The 17,388-nt window shown below is 42.7% G+C and overlaps 1 protein-coding gene across 4 annotated transcripts in view; it reads left to right on the top strand.

The window, feature by feature from the left end:
• Positions 1–17,388, top strand: part of ABCB11 (ATP binding cassette subfamily B member 11) — a 77,421-nt gene that overhangs the window by 58,191 nt on the left and 1,842 nt on the right. For all 4 annotated transcript variants that reach the window (XM_075933556.2, XM_075933558.2, XM_014579869.4 and 1 more), the window contains 6 exons: positions 1,106–1,309; positions 7,938–8,179; positions 8,290–8,446; positions 12,534–12,731; positions 15,274–15,480; positions 15,979–16,125. In XM_075933556.2, the coding sequence (XP_075789671.2) occupies positions 1,106–1,309; positions 7,938–8,179; positions 8,290–8,446; positions 12,534–12,731; positions 15,274–15,480; positions 15,979–16,125 (1,155 nt within the window). The remainder of the gene's footprint in view (positions 1–1,105; positions 1,310–7,937; positions 8,180–8,289; positions 8,447–12,533; positions 12,732–15,273; positions 15,481–15,978; positions 16,126–17,388) is intronic.

Below are 17,388 nucleotides of genomic sequence, written 5' to 3'. Positions count from 1 at the left end.
ATAAAAATCTTACTCCTAAAATGGTACCACAAGTGAAAAATTGTTCTCTTTTTCTTTTATGGTTATACATGCAAGACTAATTTTGTTGTTGCAACAAAGCCAACCAAAATAAAAGAAAATAATTATCTCATATACACACATACCCCATATTGGGTAAGACAAATGTGGTGTCACGATTTTTATACTTGGACATAGAAGATACAATATTGAAACTCAGATTTATTAAGACAATGTATGCTAGAAAATAAAGAATTAAACAATTGATTAGGCAGTTTATTTTTATATTTAAAGACATTCAGTAAAGTTAATTGAAATGTTTATTAATTTATTTGTCTATTTGACTGTATTGATTTAATCGGCTTAAAACAATTTGCATTACTCTTACTTTGAGTCCTGATACATAGATAAAAGGCCAAGAGTTTAATTGTGTGAAGCAAAGATAAAGTTACCAACAATGATTATAATAAAGGCATTTTTAAACTTTAGTCCAAATAGGAAAACAGAGATAAGCAGCAACTATAAGTTATCTCTTTTTGACTCTTTACCAAGTACTTCCTCAATGGGATCCTGTCTGATTATTTTAGCATTGCTGGAATTTTGCAGTATTACTAGCTATGGGTTCATAGAGTCTCGTATGGTCACCTCTTTGTTAGTCAAAGAGAAATAAATACATACATAAATATTTGGGTCAAATTCAGTGTATTGATGCACACAAGCAGTTTTCATGGAAGTCAAAGGGAGTCATCTAAATTACAACAAAGTTATTCATAATTACATGATATTTACATTTATTAATGTTCTTGGGGACTGTTCTTCTTTACCAGTCCTTGGGAAGGTCTGTAGGTCAGGAGAACATTTAGGTTTTAATCTTGCAGTCTTTGTTTTGACAAAAATTCTCATTTGACTTCAATGGGAAACAAGTCAGGTAAACTGGGTGAATGCCTATGCAGTCAATTTAAATATATTAGTCCATGCCATGTTGTTTTAATATCTAGAATGCTCTAAGTTTGATGAGACGGTATCTGATTGTCTTCCAAAGCAAATATGATAACTGATATTACTGTGCAAATACTACTCAGTAATCTACTTTTTGTTTTATTTTAAGGCTACTGGAGCTCAGATAGGAATGATTGTTAATTCCTTAACGAACATTGGAGTGGCCATAATCATTGCTTTCATCTTCAGCTGGAAACTAAGTCTAGTCATAATGTGCTTCCTGCCCTTTTTAGCCTTATCTGGAGCTATGCAGGCTAAAATGTTGACAGGACTTGCCTCACAGGACAAGCAAGCTATGGAAATTACTGGGCAGGTAATGTTTTTTGAAAACTAATTTTATGTTTACAGGCATTTGGGGAAGAGGGTGTATGCCAGTCATAGCTCAGGCAGTGGAATTATCAATACTTAAGATACTATTTAAGTGGCAGAGGTATACAAGCTGCAGTATTTCTTCTTGTAGTGCCACTGAAATTTCATGACAACTTTTCCAGCTTTAAAAGTATACTTGGAATGTGACTTCCTCCTCAAAAGGGTTATAACCTTAAACCAGAAGTGGGCAAATTCTGGACCGTGGCTGGATCTGGACTACAGGGTTAAGCCCTGGCGGGCCCTCACTGCTATGTTTACCTCTGCCCCAGCAGGTATCAGACAAGCACAGTTCTTGGGGTATGTCTAGACTACATGGCTCCGTCGACGGAGCCATGTAAACTAGTTTACCCGGCATAAGCAAAGAAGCGGGGATTTAAATAATCTCCGCTTCATCAAAATAAACATGGCCGCCGCGCTGTACCGACAATCAGCTGATCAGACACAGCGCAGCAGTCTAGACATAGATCTGTCGGCTGGGAAAGCCTTTGCCGACCGATCCCTTATGCCTCGTGAAACAAGGTTTACAGGATTGGTCGGCAAAGGCTTCCCAGCTGACAGATCTGCGTCTAGACTGCTGTGCTGTGCCGGATCAGCTGATCGTCGGCACAGCGCGGCGGCCATGTTTATTTTAATGAAGCGGGGATTATTTAAATCTCCGTTTCTTTGCCTATGCCGGGTAAACTAGTTTACATGGCTCCATCAACAGAGCCATGTAGTCTAGACATACCCTTGTTGACCATGAATTGCTGTTCATGGCCAATCTGAGTGAGAAGAAATGGTGTCCAGTTCACGCTGCTTCCCACCACTCACATTGGCCACAAACGATGATCCGCTCCCAATGAAATTTGCAATTATCTGATATCTGCAATTATCTAACCCCGGTAGGTTGCCATTTTTTTATTGCTCACCTCTGCCTTAAACAGTAAGATGTGAGTCTCTAATCCCAGTCCCTTTTATTGCTTAGTTTTAAAGTGCATATCTGAAGGTATTCTCTGGTGGTCTTAGTATCCTACCAGCAGAAACACTTTTTGCGTTCTAGAATTCAGCACTAACTTAGAAAACAATATCAGCTGTTTTAAAGAGACCTGGGTTGTTTTTTCAGTGAGTAGCGTTCTGTGACTGGATAGGCTAGATTTTAGGAGCCCACTGTTTCCATATTACAGGCAGTCCCCGGGTTACGTACAAGATAGGGACTGTAGGTTTGTTCTTAAGTTGAATCTGTATGTAAGTCGGAACTGGCATCCAGATTCAGCCGCTGCTGAAACTGACCGCCAGTTCTGACTTACATACAGAATCAACTTAAGAAACCCAAGCGTCCCCAAGTCAGCTGCTGCTGAAACTGATCAGCAGCTGATTCCAGGAAGCCTGAGGCAGAGCAACTCTGGACCAACCCAGCAGCACCCCATCTGCTCTGCCCCAGGCATCCTGATTCAGCTGCTGCTGAAACTGACCAGCAGCAGCTGAATCAGGACCAGAGCAGCTGGGGTGCTGCTGGGTTGGTCCAGTAGCACCCAGAGCGGCGCTGCAGGACCAACCAGCAGCGCCCCAGCTGCTCTGCCACAGGCGTCCAGAGAAAAGCCTAGTCTGCTGGGGGGGGGGGGGGGAATTGGTTGCACCCCCCCACCCCACCCTAGCAGACCAGGAAGACGCGGGCGGCGGACCAAGACGCACCGTGGTCCCGCCGCCTGGGTCCTCCGCGGCTTTACTCCCAGTCTCCCTGGTCTGCTGGAGACCAGCAGACCAGGGAGATGGGGAGCAAAGCCTCTGAGGACGCCGGCAGCGGGACAGCTGCGGGGCGTCTGGGCTGTCCTGCTGCCGGCTTTCCCCACGGCTTTGCAAAGCCTCAGGGAAGCCGGAAGCGGAGCAGCCCAGGCACGCCTGGGCTGCCTCACTGCCGGCATTCCCGAGGCTTTGCAAAGCCGGGGCGGGGGGGGGGGGAGCTCGGGCAGCGGCTTTGCTCCGCGTCTTCCTGGTCTGCAGACCAGGGAGACGCAGACCAGCTTTTCTCGCCCAGAGTACACGGGCGGCGGGACCGCGAGGTCCCGCAGTCCGTGTACTCCGGGGCAGCCCTGTTCGTAACTGCGGATCCGACATAGGTCGGATCCGCATAAGTCGGGGACTGCCTGTAGTTACATTATCTTAGTTAGAACATGGTGTAGTAACATCTTTGCTTTATAGGAGTAATGTAAACTGTCTGACTTTTTTGTACCATGTAGCACATCTTCCTTTGCTGTTTAATTTCATTACCAAAGTGTACAGTGCAGCTGTTATGTGTTCTCTAAGAAGCATGAGGATAATAGATACATGTCAAATGTCTTAAGCAAGTCATCACAGCAGGTGATAGCTTATACTGGGAGGAATAAGTTGTGTGTGCAGTGCTCCCCTGACTTTATGTCTTCCCTCTGTTGCTCCTACTCTCATTTTCTATTTCCTGGTTCACAAAGGTTCATCTCCTTTTGGGAATGAGCATCTGGGCATGTGGATCTTAGTATGGGTCTCTGTAGAGAAGATATAGCAGGGGTGGCAAAATCTGGCTCTTGGGGTGGATCTATCCGGCCAAGCATTTGTTTCCAGCCTGTCCAGCTGATTAGCAGAGATGCATATGTAGCCCACACACCTAGTGTGGTTCACTGTCCCATGCAGTTGCACTTAGACCACAGCAACAGCTAAGAACAAGAGTCCTCTACAGTATGGGCTGGGAACCAGCTGTCTTTTAGTTCAGATGGTAGAGGCTCCTAATACTAAGCTCCAGAGGTTCCAGGTTCAAATCCACCTGGTGGCGGTTACACATACTCACAGCCTACAGCATGTGTTCAGCTGCCCTTCTCCCACTGGCTGTATCCTGCAGCCAAGCTGCTCCCAGGATTCTCCTGCTAGCTATGCAGAGCAGGGGGAAGGTGGAAAGGAGAGGGGAGTGCTGAAGTCAGGGTGTCTCCCTGCCCCTATATCCCATCTCTGCAGACCAAGGGTCCCAGAGAGAGACACACACAGTGGAGCTTCTCCAATCTGAAGCCTGGATGGTAAGTGACTTAGAGGAGTGCCTGTCTTAAGAGGCAGTGCACTGTTTATAATATTTCTGTGCTATTGTGCTCTCTCTCACACACACACATAGAGCAGGACAGCTTTCCCTGTCTTAAAGAGACAGAGTGTGGCTTCTCTCAGAAATTAGCCAGCAGCAGCCAGCACACACACTCTGTGTCACTGTCACACACACCCAGTCTGTGCCACACACACTTTCCCATCTCTGTGCCACAAACACTCAATCTGTGTCGCAAAGCCTGTCTCACACACAGAGTAGAGTCTCTCTCGCTCTCTGTAGCCCACAGTCCCACCCTTTATGCCCAAGGCCCTGCCCCTTCTTGTGGGCCCAGATCTAGCCCATGACCATGCATCAATATTCATGAAGTACCCCCCCTGCAAAAATTATTGCCCAACCCTATTGGTTCTAGGAAGCCAATCAGATCAGAGTTACTTAAATATTGCTTTAGCCAAAACCATTAGCTGCATTTGCCAGAAAACTTCTAGTTCATGAAGCAGCAGTTGAGGTAGGGGAAGAGACAGGGAATGGCAGCTGTTCTTTCTCCCCATCCCTAGTCTGAAATGGAGATGAACATTACAGCTGTCCTTACAGCACTCCTAGACTTCCTTCTCTTAAAAGCTGTTACTGATGCTGAAGGCCACATGGGGCCAAGAGTCAGAACGGGGTCAATTTTAAAATGTATTTGGTACAACAGTGCCAGTATTGATCTGTGCCAAGAAAAAGGGGCATAGTGGGAGCACATGGCATTAGAAACACTCCCCATTTAGTAACTACACAGATATGAGGCTTCCTCTTCCTTCTTTTCCTCTTATGCAGAGGGGAAAAGAGATTATGAAATGATCTTTTTCATATCTGTGATAGATGTAGGCTGTGCTGGCCGAGATATATAGCACAGTTCCTCATTGTCTGGGACTGAGGCCAAACAATGTCAGAAGTGAATTCATTTGAACACCGAAGGTGATGAAACGTAACACAGGCAAAAGAAGAACCAGACAAATAATATAATAGCCATATTTAGACATTGACTGTGATGCCCAAACCTGTGGTGGACAGGAGGAAGCTGACATATCAGCAACCCTGCAGCGTCTGGTCCCCAAAGCAATACTACTAGGAACTGCTTTCTCATGGTGAACAAATGGATATAATAGAGTATGTCATGCTTTGTTATTTGGGTTTGCTACCTGATATCTAACAGTGCCCATCTACTTACAACAATACCGTCAGGCATTGGGTGAAGAGCCCAAGAGAGCTCCCTAACACTTCTAGAAGGAAAGAGATGAAGTTAAAGTTCCAGCATGCTATGAACTCCATCCCATTGCAAAACAGAGCTTCTTCAGTGAGTCAGCCACAGAAGAAACATAGTGGTCCTGCAACCAGAAATACCAAGATAGTCTTGGACACCCATTTTGGAACTATTTGCATAAATACTAACCACTAAAAACAATGGCATGGAGGAAAAGGGCTATGCCATAGAAAATCTTGGATGTGAAGTGAAATACTAACAAAGACACCACCAGATAAATAGGGATATGCAGTCTAAATAAATTAAACTGTAGAAATTTATGAGTTCTACAAATGTAGCTTATCCTTGTACGTTAACAGAATTCTAGGAAATCTTTTTTTTTTTTTAAACACAAGTTTAAATACATCATGAATTAAAATAATTAACACTTCATAACACTGATAACACTAGTTCAAACATAAACACCCAAGTTTATCAAGAGTTAATTCTGACTATTGACTCATTCACAATGGCTAAATTATTTACTGCAAATGATCAATCAAAAGGCCTTCCTGAAATTGATGTAGAGATAGAAACTTGACAAATGAGCAGGATATCAGCCATTATTCAATGGAATGACCCAGAGGCTAAAAAGAAAAGAGCATGCAATGCTTCAATAGCACTGGCAATGACTGATTATGTCTGGTGATATTTTTCTAATTTATTCAACAACATAGCATCCAAAATAAAAGGGGTTGTTTCTTTTCTACAAATGATTGCTTATTTGCCATTTTCAAATATAGGCTGAATGTTCATGGTCACAGTGCCTATTTATTTTCTCCTTCAAGGTACATGCTAATGCACCAGGACTAATTCTTCACACTGGCCTAGAAAAAACTTAATGGTCCTAAAGAATTTGTAAATATTCATATCCAGCTTGCCTGCTCTATGCTGCAATGCAGAAAGCTTCCATAGGCAATTTAGTCAGAATATGTGTAGATAAGAGAAAACAAAACAGACAGAGACATTACAGTTGGCAAGGAAAATAGCAAACATGACAAACTCATAAATTAAAATACACAGGACAAATAGGATGAAGTAATAAACTGGAATAAACTCGGTATGCCACCCAGTGATGAAAATATAGCTTTACTGTGGCTTGAGACTTGAACTTTACAAGCAACGAATCCAGATTCTAATCCTTACAGTTAACAGGAGTCTCAAAAAAGTTTCCAAAGCAGATAAAAAGAAAATGGGGAATTGATAACCGCTTCCTATTGTGCATTATACTATTATTCTGTAGATTATGCATGCAGTCAGGCATGGGATTACTCTTTATCTACCCTGTGATTGAAGTCCAGGTCCCACCAAAGTTGCGGGCAATCTGCCATTAACTTCAGTGGGACCACAATTTTCTCCCCATCTGTATATTTCATCTGGACACCTTTTTTGAACATGAATCAGCAAGGTATTAGCTGAAGAAATTAAGTAGTAAATTCAGTTGCCTTTAATTTATAAAAAGTATGGACTCTGAAGAAAGAGAAGTGGTGACTACCAACCCCTTTCCCAAGACCTATTGGTGTACAACTCTCCCTCTCCCCAATAGTTGAAATAAAATTTTTTGCAAACAAGAAAATAACCACTCTTCATCTGTCATTAATACCAACATTTAAAATGTTTAGCATTATGGCAAATTCTGATTGCTGCCTAGAATGCCATTGACAAGCCTGTGGTTATACCGATATATATATTACAAATCTCTAGTCCTACACTCAAATGGACACAGATCTCCCAGTACAACACAGATCAGCAAGGGAAGTTGAGGAAGACCATGTTTCAGCTGATGAGGAGGGCTGCCACAACAACCACACTGATTTGCATCTGACGAAGTGGGTCTTTGCCCACGAAAGCTTATGCTCCAACACTTCAGTTAGTCTATAAGGTGCCACAGGACGCCTCGCCGCTTTTACTGATTTGTTTGGAATGGGACACATAATATTATTAAGGAATAGCAGTGCCAGTTATATATGCAAAGTGAAATTCACCCAAGTGGGAGAGCCAAACCAAGGCCAACCTCAGTATGAATGTTTTGCGGTAGCCTGAGCTGAGGAGAATGAACTTCAGAAAAGGTCTTGTGTGAAGCTTGGATCAGTTGTTATTGTGTGTGATCCTATTTGTACATCATTAGTTTCTATAAAATACCAAGCAGTCATGGTGCCCTCCTACTGAAAATTGGGGTGAAGAGGTCGTCCCACTTTTCAGAGTGATTCATAAGAGTTTTTACCTGTGACCTCTTTTTTTCTTCTTCAGATTTCCAGTGAAGCCCTCTCTAACATTAGGACTGTAGCTGGAATAGGGATGGAGAGAAAGTTTACTGAAGCCTATGAAGATCAGCTGGAAATCCCATACAGAACTGCAATTCGCAAAGCAAATATTTATGGACTCTGTTTTGGCTTTGCCCAATGTATAGTGTTCATAGCCAATTCAGTCTCTTATCGATATGGGGGTTTTTTAGTGGAGAATGAAGGACTTCATTACAGCTATGTGTTTAGGTAAGACAAGACTTGCAAACAGCATACTCTGATGCAGAAGTATGTTGTTTACAATAAAATTCACAAATGTACATAACTCCCAATATAAAAGCTTTCCTCTTTGATTACAGGGTGATCTCAGCCGTTGTGACCAGTGGAACTGCTTTGGGAAAAGCGTCTTCCTATACTCCAAACTATGCTAAAGCAAAAATCTCTGCTGCACGTTTTTTTCAACTAGTGGATCGGGCTCCCCAAATCAGAGTTTATAGTGATGGAGGGGAAAAATGGGTAAGAGTAGAGATGAATAATGCAGGAAATGGTATTGGTCTTGAAAACCCAGTAATAGAATCATAGAATCATAGAATCATAGAATAATAGGACTGGAAGGGACCTCGAGAGGTCATCGAGTCCAGCCCCCCGCCCTCAAGGCAGGATCAAGCTCCGTCTACACCATCCCTGACAGATGTCTATCTAACCTGTTCTTAAATATCTCCAGAGAGGGAGATTCCACCACCTCCCTTGGCAATTTATTCCAATATTTGACCACCCTGACAGTTAGGAATTTTTTCCTAATGTCCAATCTAAACCTCCCCTGCTGCACTTTAAGCCCATTACTCCTTGTCCTGTCCTCAGAAACCAAGAGGAACAAATTTTCGCCTTCCTCCTTGTGACACCCTTTTAGATATTTGAAAACCGCTATCATGTCCCCCCTTAATCTTCTTTTTTCCAAACTAAACAAGCCCAGTTCATGAAGCCTGGCTTCATAGGTCATGTTCTCTAGACCTTTAATCATTCTTGTCGCTCTTCTCTGTACCCTTTCCAATTTCTCCACATCTTTCTTGAAATGTGGCGCCCAGAACTGGACACAGTACTCCAGCTGAGGCCTAACTAGTGCAGAATAGAGCGGCAGAATGACTTCACGAGTTTTGCTTACAACACACCTGTTGATACAACCTAGAATCATATTTGCTTTTTTTGCAACAGCATCACACTGTTGACTCATATTCAACTTGTGGTCCACTATGACCCCTAGATCCCTTTCCGCCATGCTCCTTCCTAGACAGTCGCTTCCCATCTTGTATGTATGGAACTGATTGTTCCTTCCTAAGTGGAGCACTTTGCATTTCTCTTTATTAAACCTCATCCTGTTTACCTCTGACCATTTCTCTAACTTGCTAAGGTCATTTTGAATTATGTCCCTATCCTCCAAAGAAGTCGCAACCCCACCCAGTTTGGTATCATCTGCAAACTTAATAAGAGTACTCTCTATCCCAATATCTACATCATTGATGAAGATATTGAACAGTACGGGTCCCAAAACAGACCCTTGAGGAACTCCACTTGTTATCCCTTTCCAGCAGGATTTAGAACCGTTAACAACAACTCTCTGACTACGGTTATCCAGCCAATTATGCACCCACCTTATCGTGGCCCTATCTAAGTTATATTTGCCTAGTTTATCAATAAGAATATCATGCGAGACCATATCAAATGCCTTACTAAAGTCTAGGTATATGACATCCACCGCTTCTCCCTTATCCACAAGGCTCGTTATCTTATCAAAGAAAGCTATCAGATTAGTTTGGCATGACTTGTTCTTCACAAACCCATGCTGGCTATTCCCTATCACTTTATTACTTTCCAAGTGTTTGCATACGATTTCCTTAATTACCTGCTCCATTATCTTCCCTGGGACAGACGTTAAACTGACCGGTCTATAATTTCCTGGGTTGTTCTTATTCCCCTTTTTATAGATGGGCACAATATTTGCCCTTTTCCAGTCTTCTGGAATCTCCCCTGTCTGCCATGATTTTTCAAAGATCATAGCTAAAGGCTCAGATACCTCCTCTATCAGCTCCTTGAGTATCCTGGGATGCATTTCATCAGGACCTGGTGACTTGCTGACATCTAACTTTCCTAAGTGATTTTTAACTTGTTCTTTGTGTATCCTATCTTCTAAACTTACCCTCTCTCTGCTTGTATTCACTACGTTAGGCACACCTCCAGACTTCTCGGTGAAGACCGAAACAAAGAAGTCATTGAGCATCTCCGCCATTTCCAAGTTCCCTGTTACTGCTTCTCCCTCCTCGCTAAGCAGTGGGCCTACCCTGTCCTTGGTCTTCCTCTTGCTTTTAATGTATTTATAAAAGGTCTTCTTGTTTCCCTTTATGCCTGTAGCTAGTTTGATCTCATTTTGTGCCTTTGCCTTTCTAATCTTGCCCCTGCATTCCCGTGTTGCTTGCCTATATTCATCCTTTGTTAGTTGTCCTAGTTTCCATTTTTTATATGACTCCTTTTTTATTTTGAGATCATGCAAGATCTCCTTGTTAAGCCAAGCTGGTCTTTTGCCATATTTTCTATCTTTCCTACACAGCGGAATTGTTTGCTTTTGGGCCCTTAACAACGTCCCTTTGAAATACTTCCAACTCTCCTCAGTTGTTTTTCCCTTCAGTCTTGCTTCCCATGGGACCTTACCTACAAGTTCTCTGAGCTTATCAAAATCTGCCTTCCTGAAATCCATAACCTCAATTGTGCTGGTCTCCCTTCTACCTTTCCTTAAGATCATGAACTCTATTATTTCGTGATCACTGTCCCCTATACTGTCTTCCACTTTCAAGTTCTCAACTAGTTCCTCCCTATTTGTTAAAACCAAATCCAGAACAGCTTCTCCTCTGGTAGCTTTTTCAACCTTCTGAAACAGAAAGTTGTCTCCAATGCAGTCCAGAAACTTATTGGATAGCCTGTGCCTCGCTGTGTTAGTTTCCCAACATATGTCTGGATAGTTGAAGTCCCCCATCACCACCAAATCTTGGGCTTTGGATAGTTTTGTTAATTGTTTAAAAAAGGCCTCATCCATCTCTTCCGCCTGGCTAGGTGGCCTGTAGTAGACTCCTAGCATGATATCACCCTCGTTTTTTACCCCTTTTAGCTTAACCCAGAGACTCTCTACACAGCTATCTCCTACGTTCATCTCCACTTCAGTCCAAGTGTGTACATTTTTAATATACAAGGCAACCCCTCCTCCCTTTTTTCCCTGTCTGTCCTTCCTGAGCAAGCCGTACCCTTCCATACCAACATTCCAATCATGCGTCCCATCCCACCAGGTTTCTGTAATACCAATGATATCATAGTTGTATTTATTGGTTAGCAATTCCAGTTCTTCCTGCTTATTACCCATACTTCTCGCATTTGTATATAGGCATCTAAGATACTGATTTGATCTTGCCTCCCTGTTGTGCCCTGACCCTCCTTTCTCCTTGCCATTATAGGCCGTAGTCCCCCCCATTTCCAACCCATCTCCCAGTCCCGCACATTCAGCACTTACCTGTGGGCTTTGCTCACCTGCCCCCGCCAAACCTAGTTTAAAGCCCTCCTCACAATAATAATGGACTATTCCATACATATCTCTATTGGAGTATGTCTAGAAAGCGGCATTATTTCAGGATACTGGAAATATCCTCAAAAAGCTATTCTGCATATTTTAAAAAAGTCCGTTATTTCAAAATAGCTTTTGAAATAGCTTTTGAAATAATGGACTCGCTGTTCTGATGCCCCTGTAATCCTTTTTCCATGAGGATTAAGGGATGTTTTGGAATATTGGTTTATTTCAATATACACTAGAAATAAGCTATGCAATTTGAGTGTAGCTCAAATCGCATAGCTTATTTCGAGTTCTGAGTGCAGTATAGATGCACTCTTGCTGGGCAAGGCAAGGTGACATCAGTATACTTGCTACATATCCTCGCCTTTTGGGCAGTAGTGAGCTAAAATGTAACCAAGTGATATGTAGTTCAATTATTCCCTGTCTACCAGAAATTTCACTCTGATAATATATATAAATAAAGGATGAATACATTTTAATAACTGATCTGAGAGTTGAGAGCTGTATGGATTCAGTGGATAATAAGATTTTCTTTCTCCTCCACAGCAGTGCTTTAAATGCAGATGAGTTCAAGTAGCTAATCATGGTTATCATCTGCTGCTTATTGTATGAGCACATCGCAGATACCCATCAAATTTGGCATTAACTGGCACTACTTTTGCCAATGAAAACCTCTGAATGGAGCTGGAGAATGAAGTATCTTCTCTGCTTAAGATGAAGATCCCTTCTCTGTGTAGGCAGTTGGGTAGTGCATGTGGGGAAGCTTCCATTGATAGAAGTACAGCAGCATAGCTATGGCTAAATAGAAAACTCCCATACCAGGAGAGTCAAGCTTGACTGTCTTCAAGTTCCTTAGTCCCCAGAGTTATTTCACAAGTACTTCAGTCACTCACAAAAACTGATATTGGAAACAAAAATCATATTTCATTTAAGGAGTTTTGTCTTTTTTTTAGAATTCAGTTCTCAGCACTTTCTTTCTCACATTTTCACCAGGACAATTTCAAAGGAAGCATTGAATTTATCAACTGCAAGTTCACATATCCTTCTCGGCCTGACATTCAAGTTTTGAATGGCCTCTCAGTGTCTGTTCAACCTTCCCAAACACTTGCATTTGTTGGAAGTAGTGGATGTGGAAAAAGTACAAGTGTTCAGCTTCTGGAGCGTTTTTATGACCCTGAGAAAGGACGTGTGGTAAGCAGCTTTCACTACTCAGATAGTTTTAGTGCTTGTCAGCTGCAGAAATCTTCAGGCTCAAAAGTTATTCTGGTGTTACATAAGAGATTTCACCAAAGAGTCACTAACTAACATTTACACAGCTGAGGTCACCTGAGTGGATTTTCACACTGTTCATAATAGGTAGTAGTGCTCTCAATCTTTCCTCAAATGCACAGTCTAAAGTTCTCCAATAAATTGGTGAACCTTGGCTGGGTCTCTCTGCTGATGCTAAGTAACAATCACTAAGGGGCCCTAGAGAGAGGTAACACACATCTCTACAGAAATCCAAGCACATAGATGGTGCTAGCATCAGGGAGAGTATCAGCTTCACCGATACCCTGCTGCCCCAATCCTGCCCTGCAGAATCCACATAGCCAAGTGCAGAGAGATCTAAGAAGGTTAGGGAAGGAGAGAGGGCAATCGGGGGGCTGCAGGAGAGCTTCCACCCCCAGAAGCCCGCAGAGCCAGCCCAGTCCTCCCCATCGGGGGCTCGTACCCCATTCCTCCCTCACCTCCTTCCACTTACCCTTCCCTAGCCCCCCTTCCTGATGTACAAAATAAAGATAACGTTTCTTCCAACACTGACTCTGTCTTTATTGAACAAAACTGGGGGAGACTGGGAAAAGGAGGTGGGAGAGGGGAAGAGAAAGGCTGGGAGAGAGGAGGGCAACTACAATGATCAGAGGTTTGGAACAGGTCCCATATGAAGAGAGGCTAAAGAGAGGGTGCATTCAGAAAAGTTCTTCATGAGTTTCCATAAAGAAGGACTAGAGGACACCAAAGGAAAGGAATGGGTAGCAGGCTTCAAACTAGTAAGAGAAAGTTGTTCTTGACAAAGCAAATAGTTAACCTGTGGAACTCCTTGCTGCAGGAGGCTGTGAAGGCTACAACTAGAACAGAGTTTAAAGGGAAGTGAGATCAAGTCATAGAGGTTGGGTCCATGGAGTAGTCTTAGCCAGGGGGTAGGAGTGGTGTCCCTGCCCAAAGTTTGTGGAAGGCTGGAGAGGGATGGCACGAGACAAATGGCTTGGTCACTGTCTTTGGTCCATCCCCTCCAGGGTCCCTAGGGTTGGCCGCTGTCGGCAGACAGGCTACTGGGCTAGATGGACCTTTGGTCTGACCCAGGATGGCCATTGTAAGCTTAGGGCTCAGGGTCGGAGGTCTCAGTGGACCCCCTTGATTTTCATGCACACCTGCTCCTGGGTGGCCAGGCTGGCAGCTCTCCTGCCCTAGACGGCCACTTTCCTGTGCCTAGTGCGGAGATCGTGGACGAGGTCCACGATGTCCGCACTAGCCCATGAAGGTGTCCTCCTCTTGCGGTCCAGGGCAAGCTCCCGGGAGCCGCCAGCCTGGTCCCGGGAAGAGGGGTTGGGCTGGGGGACATCGGGTGGGTGGCTCTGTGCCATGCCAGGTGCAGTGTCTGCTGGCTGGGTGCTGGCAGGCTTGCACCTGGCACGGGCACCGTAGCCAGCCCGTGCCCCTTTAAGGGGTCCGGGGCCGGGAGGGGGGCATAGAGTTTCCCTGGTGTTGGCCAGAGTGGCCACCAGGGAAGCCTGGGGAGGGCTAGCCTCCCACTAGTTCGAATTAAGGGGGTACACACCCCTTAATTCGAACTAGCTAGTTCGAACTAGGCTTAATCCTCGTAAAATGAGGTTTTTCCTAGTTCGAACTAAGCGCTCCGCTAGTTCGATTCAAATTCGAACTAGCGGAGCGCTAGTGTAGCGGCTATGAATGTTAGTTCGAACTAACGTCCGTTAGTTCGAACTAACATTGTAGTGTAGACATACCCTTACCTCCTTAGATCTGTGTAATTTCATGGATTTCAAGACCTAAAGGGGTCCTTTTGATCATTTAGCCTGACCACCTGTGTAACACAAGTCATAGAATTTCTCCTTGTAATTCCTGTGTCATGCCCATTACTTCTGAGTGCATTAGATAATTTTGATGTAAAAATTTTCAGTGCCTAAGAATCCACTACATCACTCAATAAATTGTACCTGTAATTAATTCCCCTCACTGCTAAAAATATGCACATTATGTCTCGTCTGAATATTTCTAGGTTTAGCTTCTAGCCATTGGGGCTTTTGAGGTCTTTGCATGCTAGAGTAAAGAGCAGACTGCTATCAGAAATCTTCTCCTCATGTAGGTACTGAAAAATTTAGCTTGTTTTTCAAGGAATCCATAGGCAAGCAAAATAGTCAAACACATGCTTAATTTTCAGTAAGTAACTATTCCAGGGAACTTCAGTAGGTTTATTCACATGCATAATTTTAAGCGTGGCTTTAAGTACTTTGGTGGTTCAGAGTCACACCCAATATATATTTATTTACTAAGAACAAAGACGCTAAATCTAAACAGTATTCTTATTCAAGTTACTTAAAATAGTGTGATGTCTTGCAGACTTTATTTTACGAAACTGTATATATTTAAAGCCTTGTTGTCGGGACTGTTTTGTTTCATTCTTTGTATGTTCCAGTTATGAAATGACGTATCATATTTTGTCTTTTTTTACTGATAGTTAATAGATGGCCATGATACCCAGAAAGTAAATATACAGTTTCTTAGATCTAAAATTGGAATAGTGTCTCAGGAGCCTGTACTATTTGACTGTAGTATTGCTGATAATATTAAATATGGCAATAATTCCAAAGAGATCACTATGGAAGAGGTTATAGAAGCAGCAAAGAAGGCCCAGCTGCATGACTTTGTCGTGTCCCTTCCAGATGTAAGTATACACTATTTGTAAGGACAGTAACAAACTAAAAAAACCAAAATCAAACAGATACCATGATGGTGTCTAAACAGTGGAACTACAAAAGTTCAGAAAGGCAAGATATTTGTTGTAATGAGATTTCTCACCAAAGTAAACTAAATCTTTCCACGTGACAACCCTGTACTTTATTTTCCCAGATATCAGGGTGGTAGAGTGGATGGAGAATGACATTTGTTTGTGTGTGTGATTTATGCTATGGGGATTTGGGATTTGATTTTTTTAACTGTTGGACAAATACTTTGAAATTCTGAAAATACTATTTTCTGTTGGTTATTTAATGTTTAAACTCCAATAGGAGATACCAAGGAGTGTAACCAAACAGAAAGGAGAGGAGGCATGGTTTCATGGACTCAGGACCCACTCCCTGCAATATTATCTCAATTTAGGCACTATTATAATTGTGGACATGCTCACTTAGGAATAAAATTTCCCTTATTGTATATTTTTCAGAAATATGAAACTAATGTAGGGGCTCAGGGATCCCAGCTTTCTCGTGGGCAAAAGCAACGCATCGCTATAGCTCGGGCTATCATACGAGATCCTAAAATTTTATTACTGGATGAAGCGACATCTGCTTTAGACACAGAAAGTGAAAAGGTAAATGTGCAATAAAAGAGAACTAGGGAGATCCAGTATAATTATCTAGATGTGTTCTCATAAAAGAGATGTCCATACTAAGAATTCAATTTTAATTTTTCTGTCTGGTACAGAAACTTTGAAAAGTACTAGATAAAGAGAGACCCTAGTATAAGAGTCAGTATTTGCTCTTTGAGTAAATTCAGCCATCAAACCCTATTTATTACATTCTAATATATAAATACAGGCAGTCCCCGGGTTACGTACAAGATAGGGACTGTAGGTTTGTTCTTAAGTTGAATTTGTATGTAAGTCGGAACTGGTACATATTGTAGGGGAAACTCTAGCCAAACATTTCTCCAGAGCTCAGTTTTATTCTCCCACACTTCACTTCCCTCAGTCCTTTATTCTCAAACTGAGGTGTCTGCTGAGAAAAGCCGCTCCGCATCTCCCTGGTCTGCTGGGGGGCGGGGGAGGGGGCGCTAGCTTCGTGTCTCCCTGGTCTGCTGGGGGGAAGCAGCTAGTGCAGGGTTGCCTCACCCCGTTTGTAAGTAGGGATCCGATGTAAGTCGGATCCATGTAACCCGGGGACTGCCTGTATACAAAACCAACCAGCATAACTGCTTTTAGACTTAGAGGTTACTGAGGTCACCTTTCTTGGTGTTGTTTATACTAGTTCCATTTTCAAAGCTTTGCAAAGTTTCACATGCTCAGTCATTGTACATTAAAAAATAACATTAAAATAAATATGTGACTAAAAGCCTGAGCATGCAAAAATATCGTTAACTTCAATTAAAAACTGCAGCATTCAGACACAGAATGCAGTCAAGAATTTGCATGGCTTTCTTGCACCTCGAGATGAAAGTGACACTGGGAATTTTAAACAACTTCAACATTAAAATGAAATTCAGGAGAACTGAAAAATTCATGTATAATGTTGAGAGTTATGCATATTTGCTAATTCCTCCTGTATATCAGCAGTTTAGTTCATGGGCCAGCCTAACACATCAGTAACTTCACCTTTGATTCAGCTTTAGTTCATATATGCAACAGTAAATTTTAGAAATGCTGAACCATCTAATTAGTGGTATAAAACAGTGGTTCTCAAACTTCATTGCACCACAACCCCCTTCTGAAAACAAAAATTACAATACAACCCTGGAAACGGGAATCAAAGCTTCATGCTGCCCAAATCTTGAGCTGGAGGCCAAAGCCAAAGGGCTTTGGCTCTGGATTGAAGTTAGGAAGGCTGTAACCTGATATGGCTGACTCACAGTTTGAAAA

Source organism: Pelodiscus sinensis, chromosome 7 (assembly GCF_052426305.1).
Source record: "Pelodiscus sinensis isolate ZL-2025 chromosome 7, ASM5242630v1, whole genome shotgun sequence".
Classification (NCBI taxonomy): Eukaryota; Metazoa; Chordata; order Testudines; family Trionychidae; genus Pelodiscus; species Pelodiscus sinensis.
The sequence above is the reverse complement of the archived record's forward strand: the minus strand, read 5'-3'. Positions and strand labels throughout refer to the sequence as shown.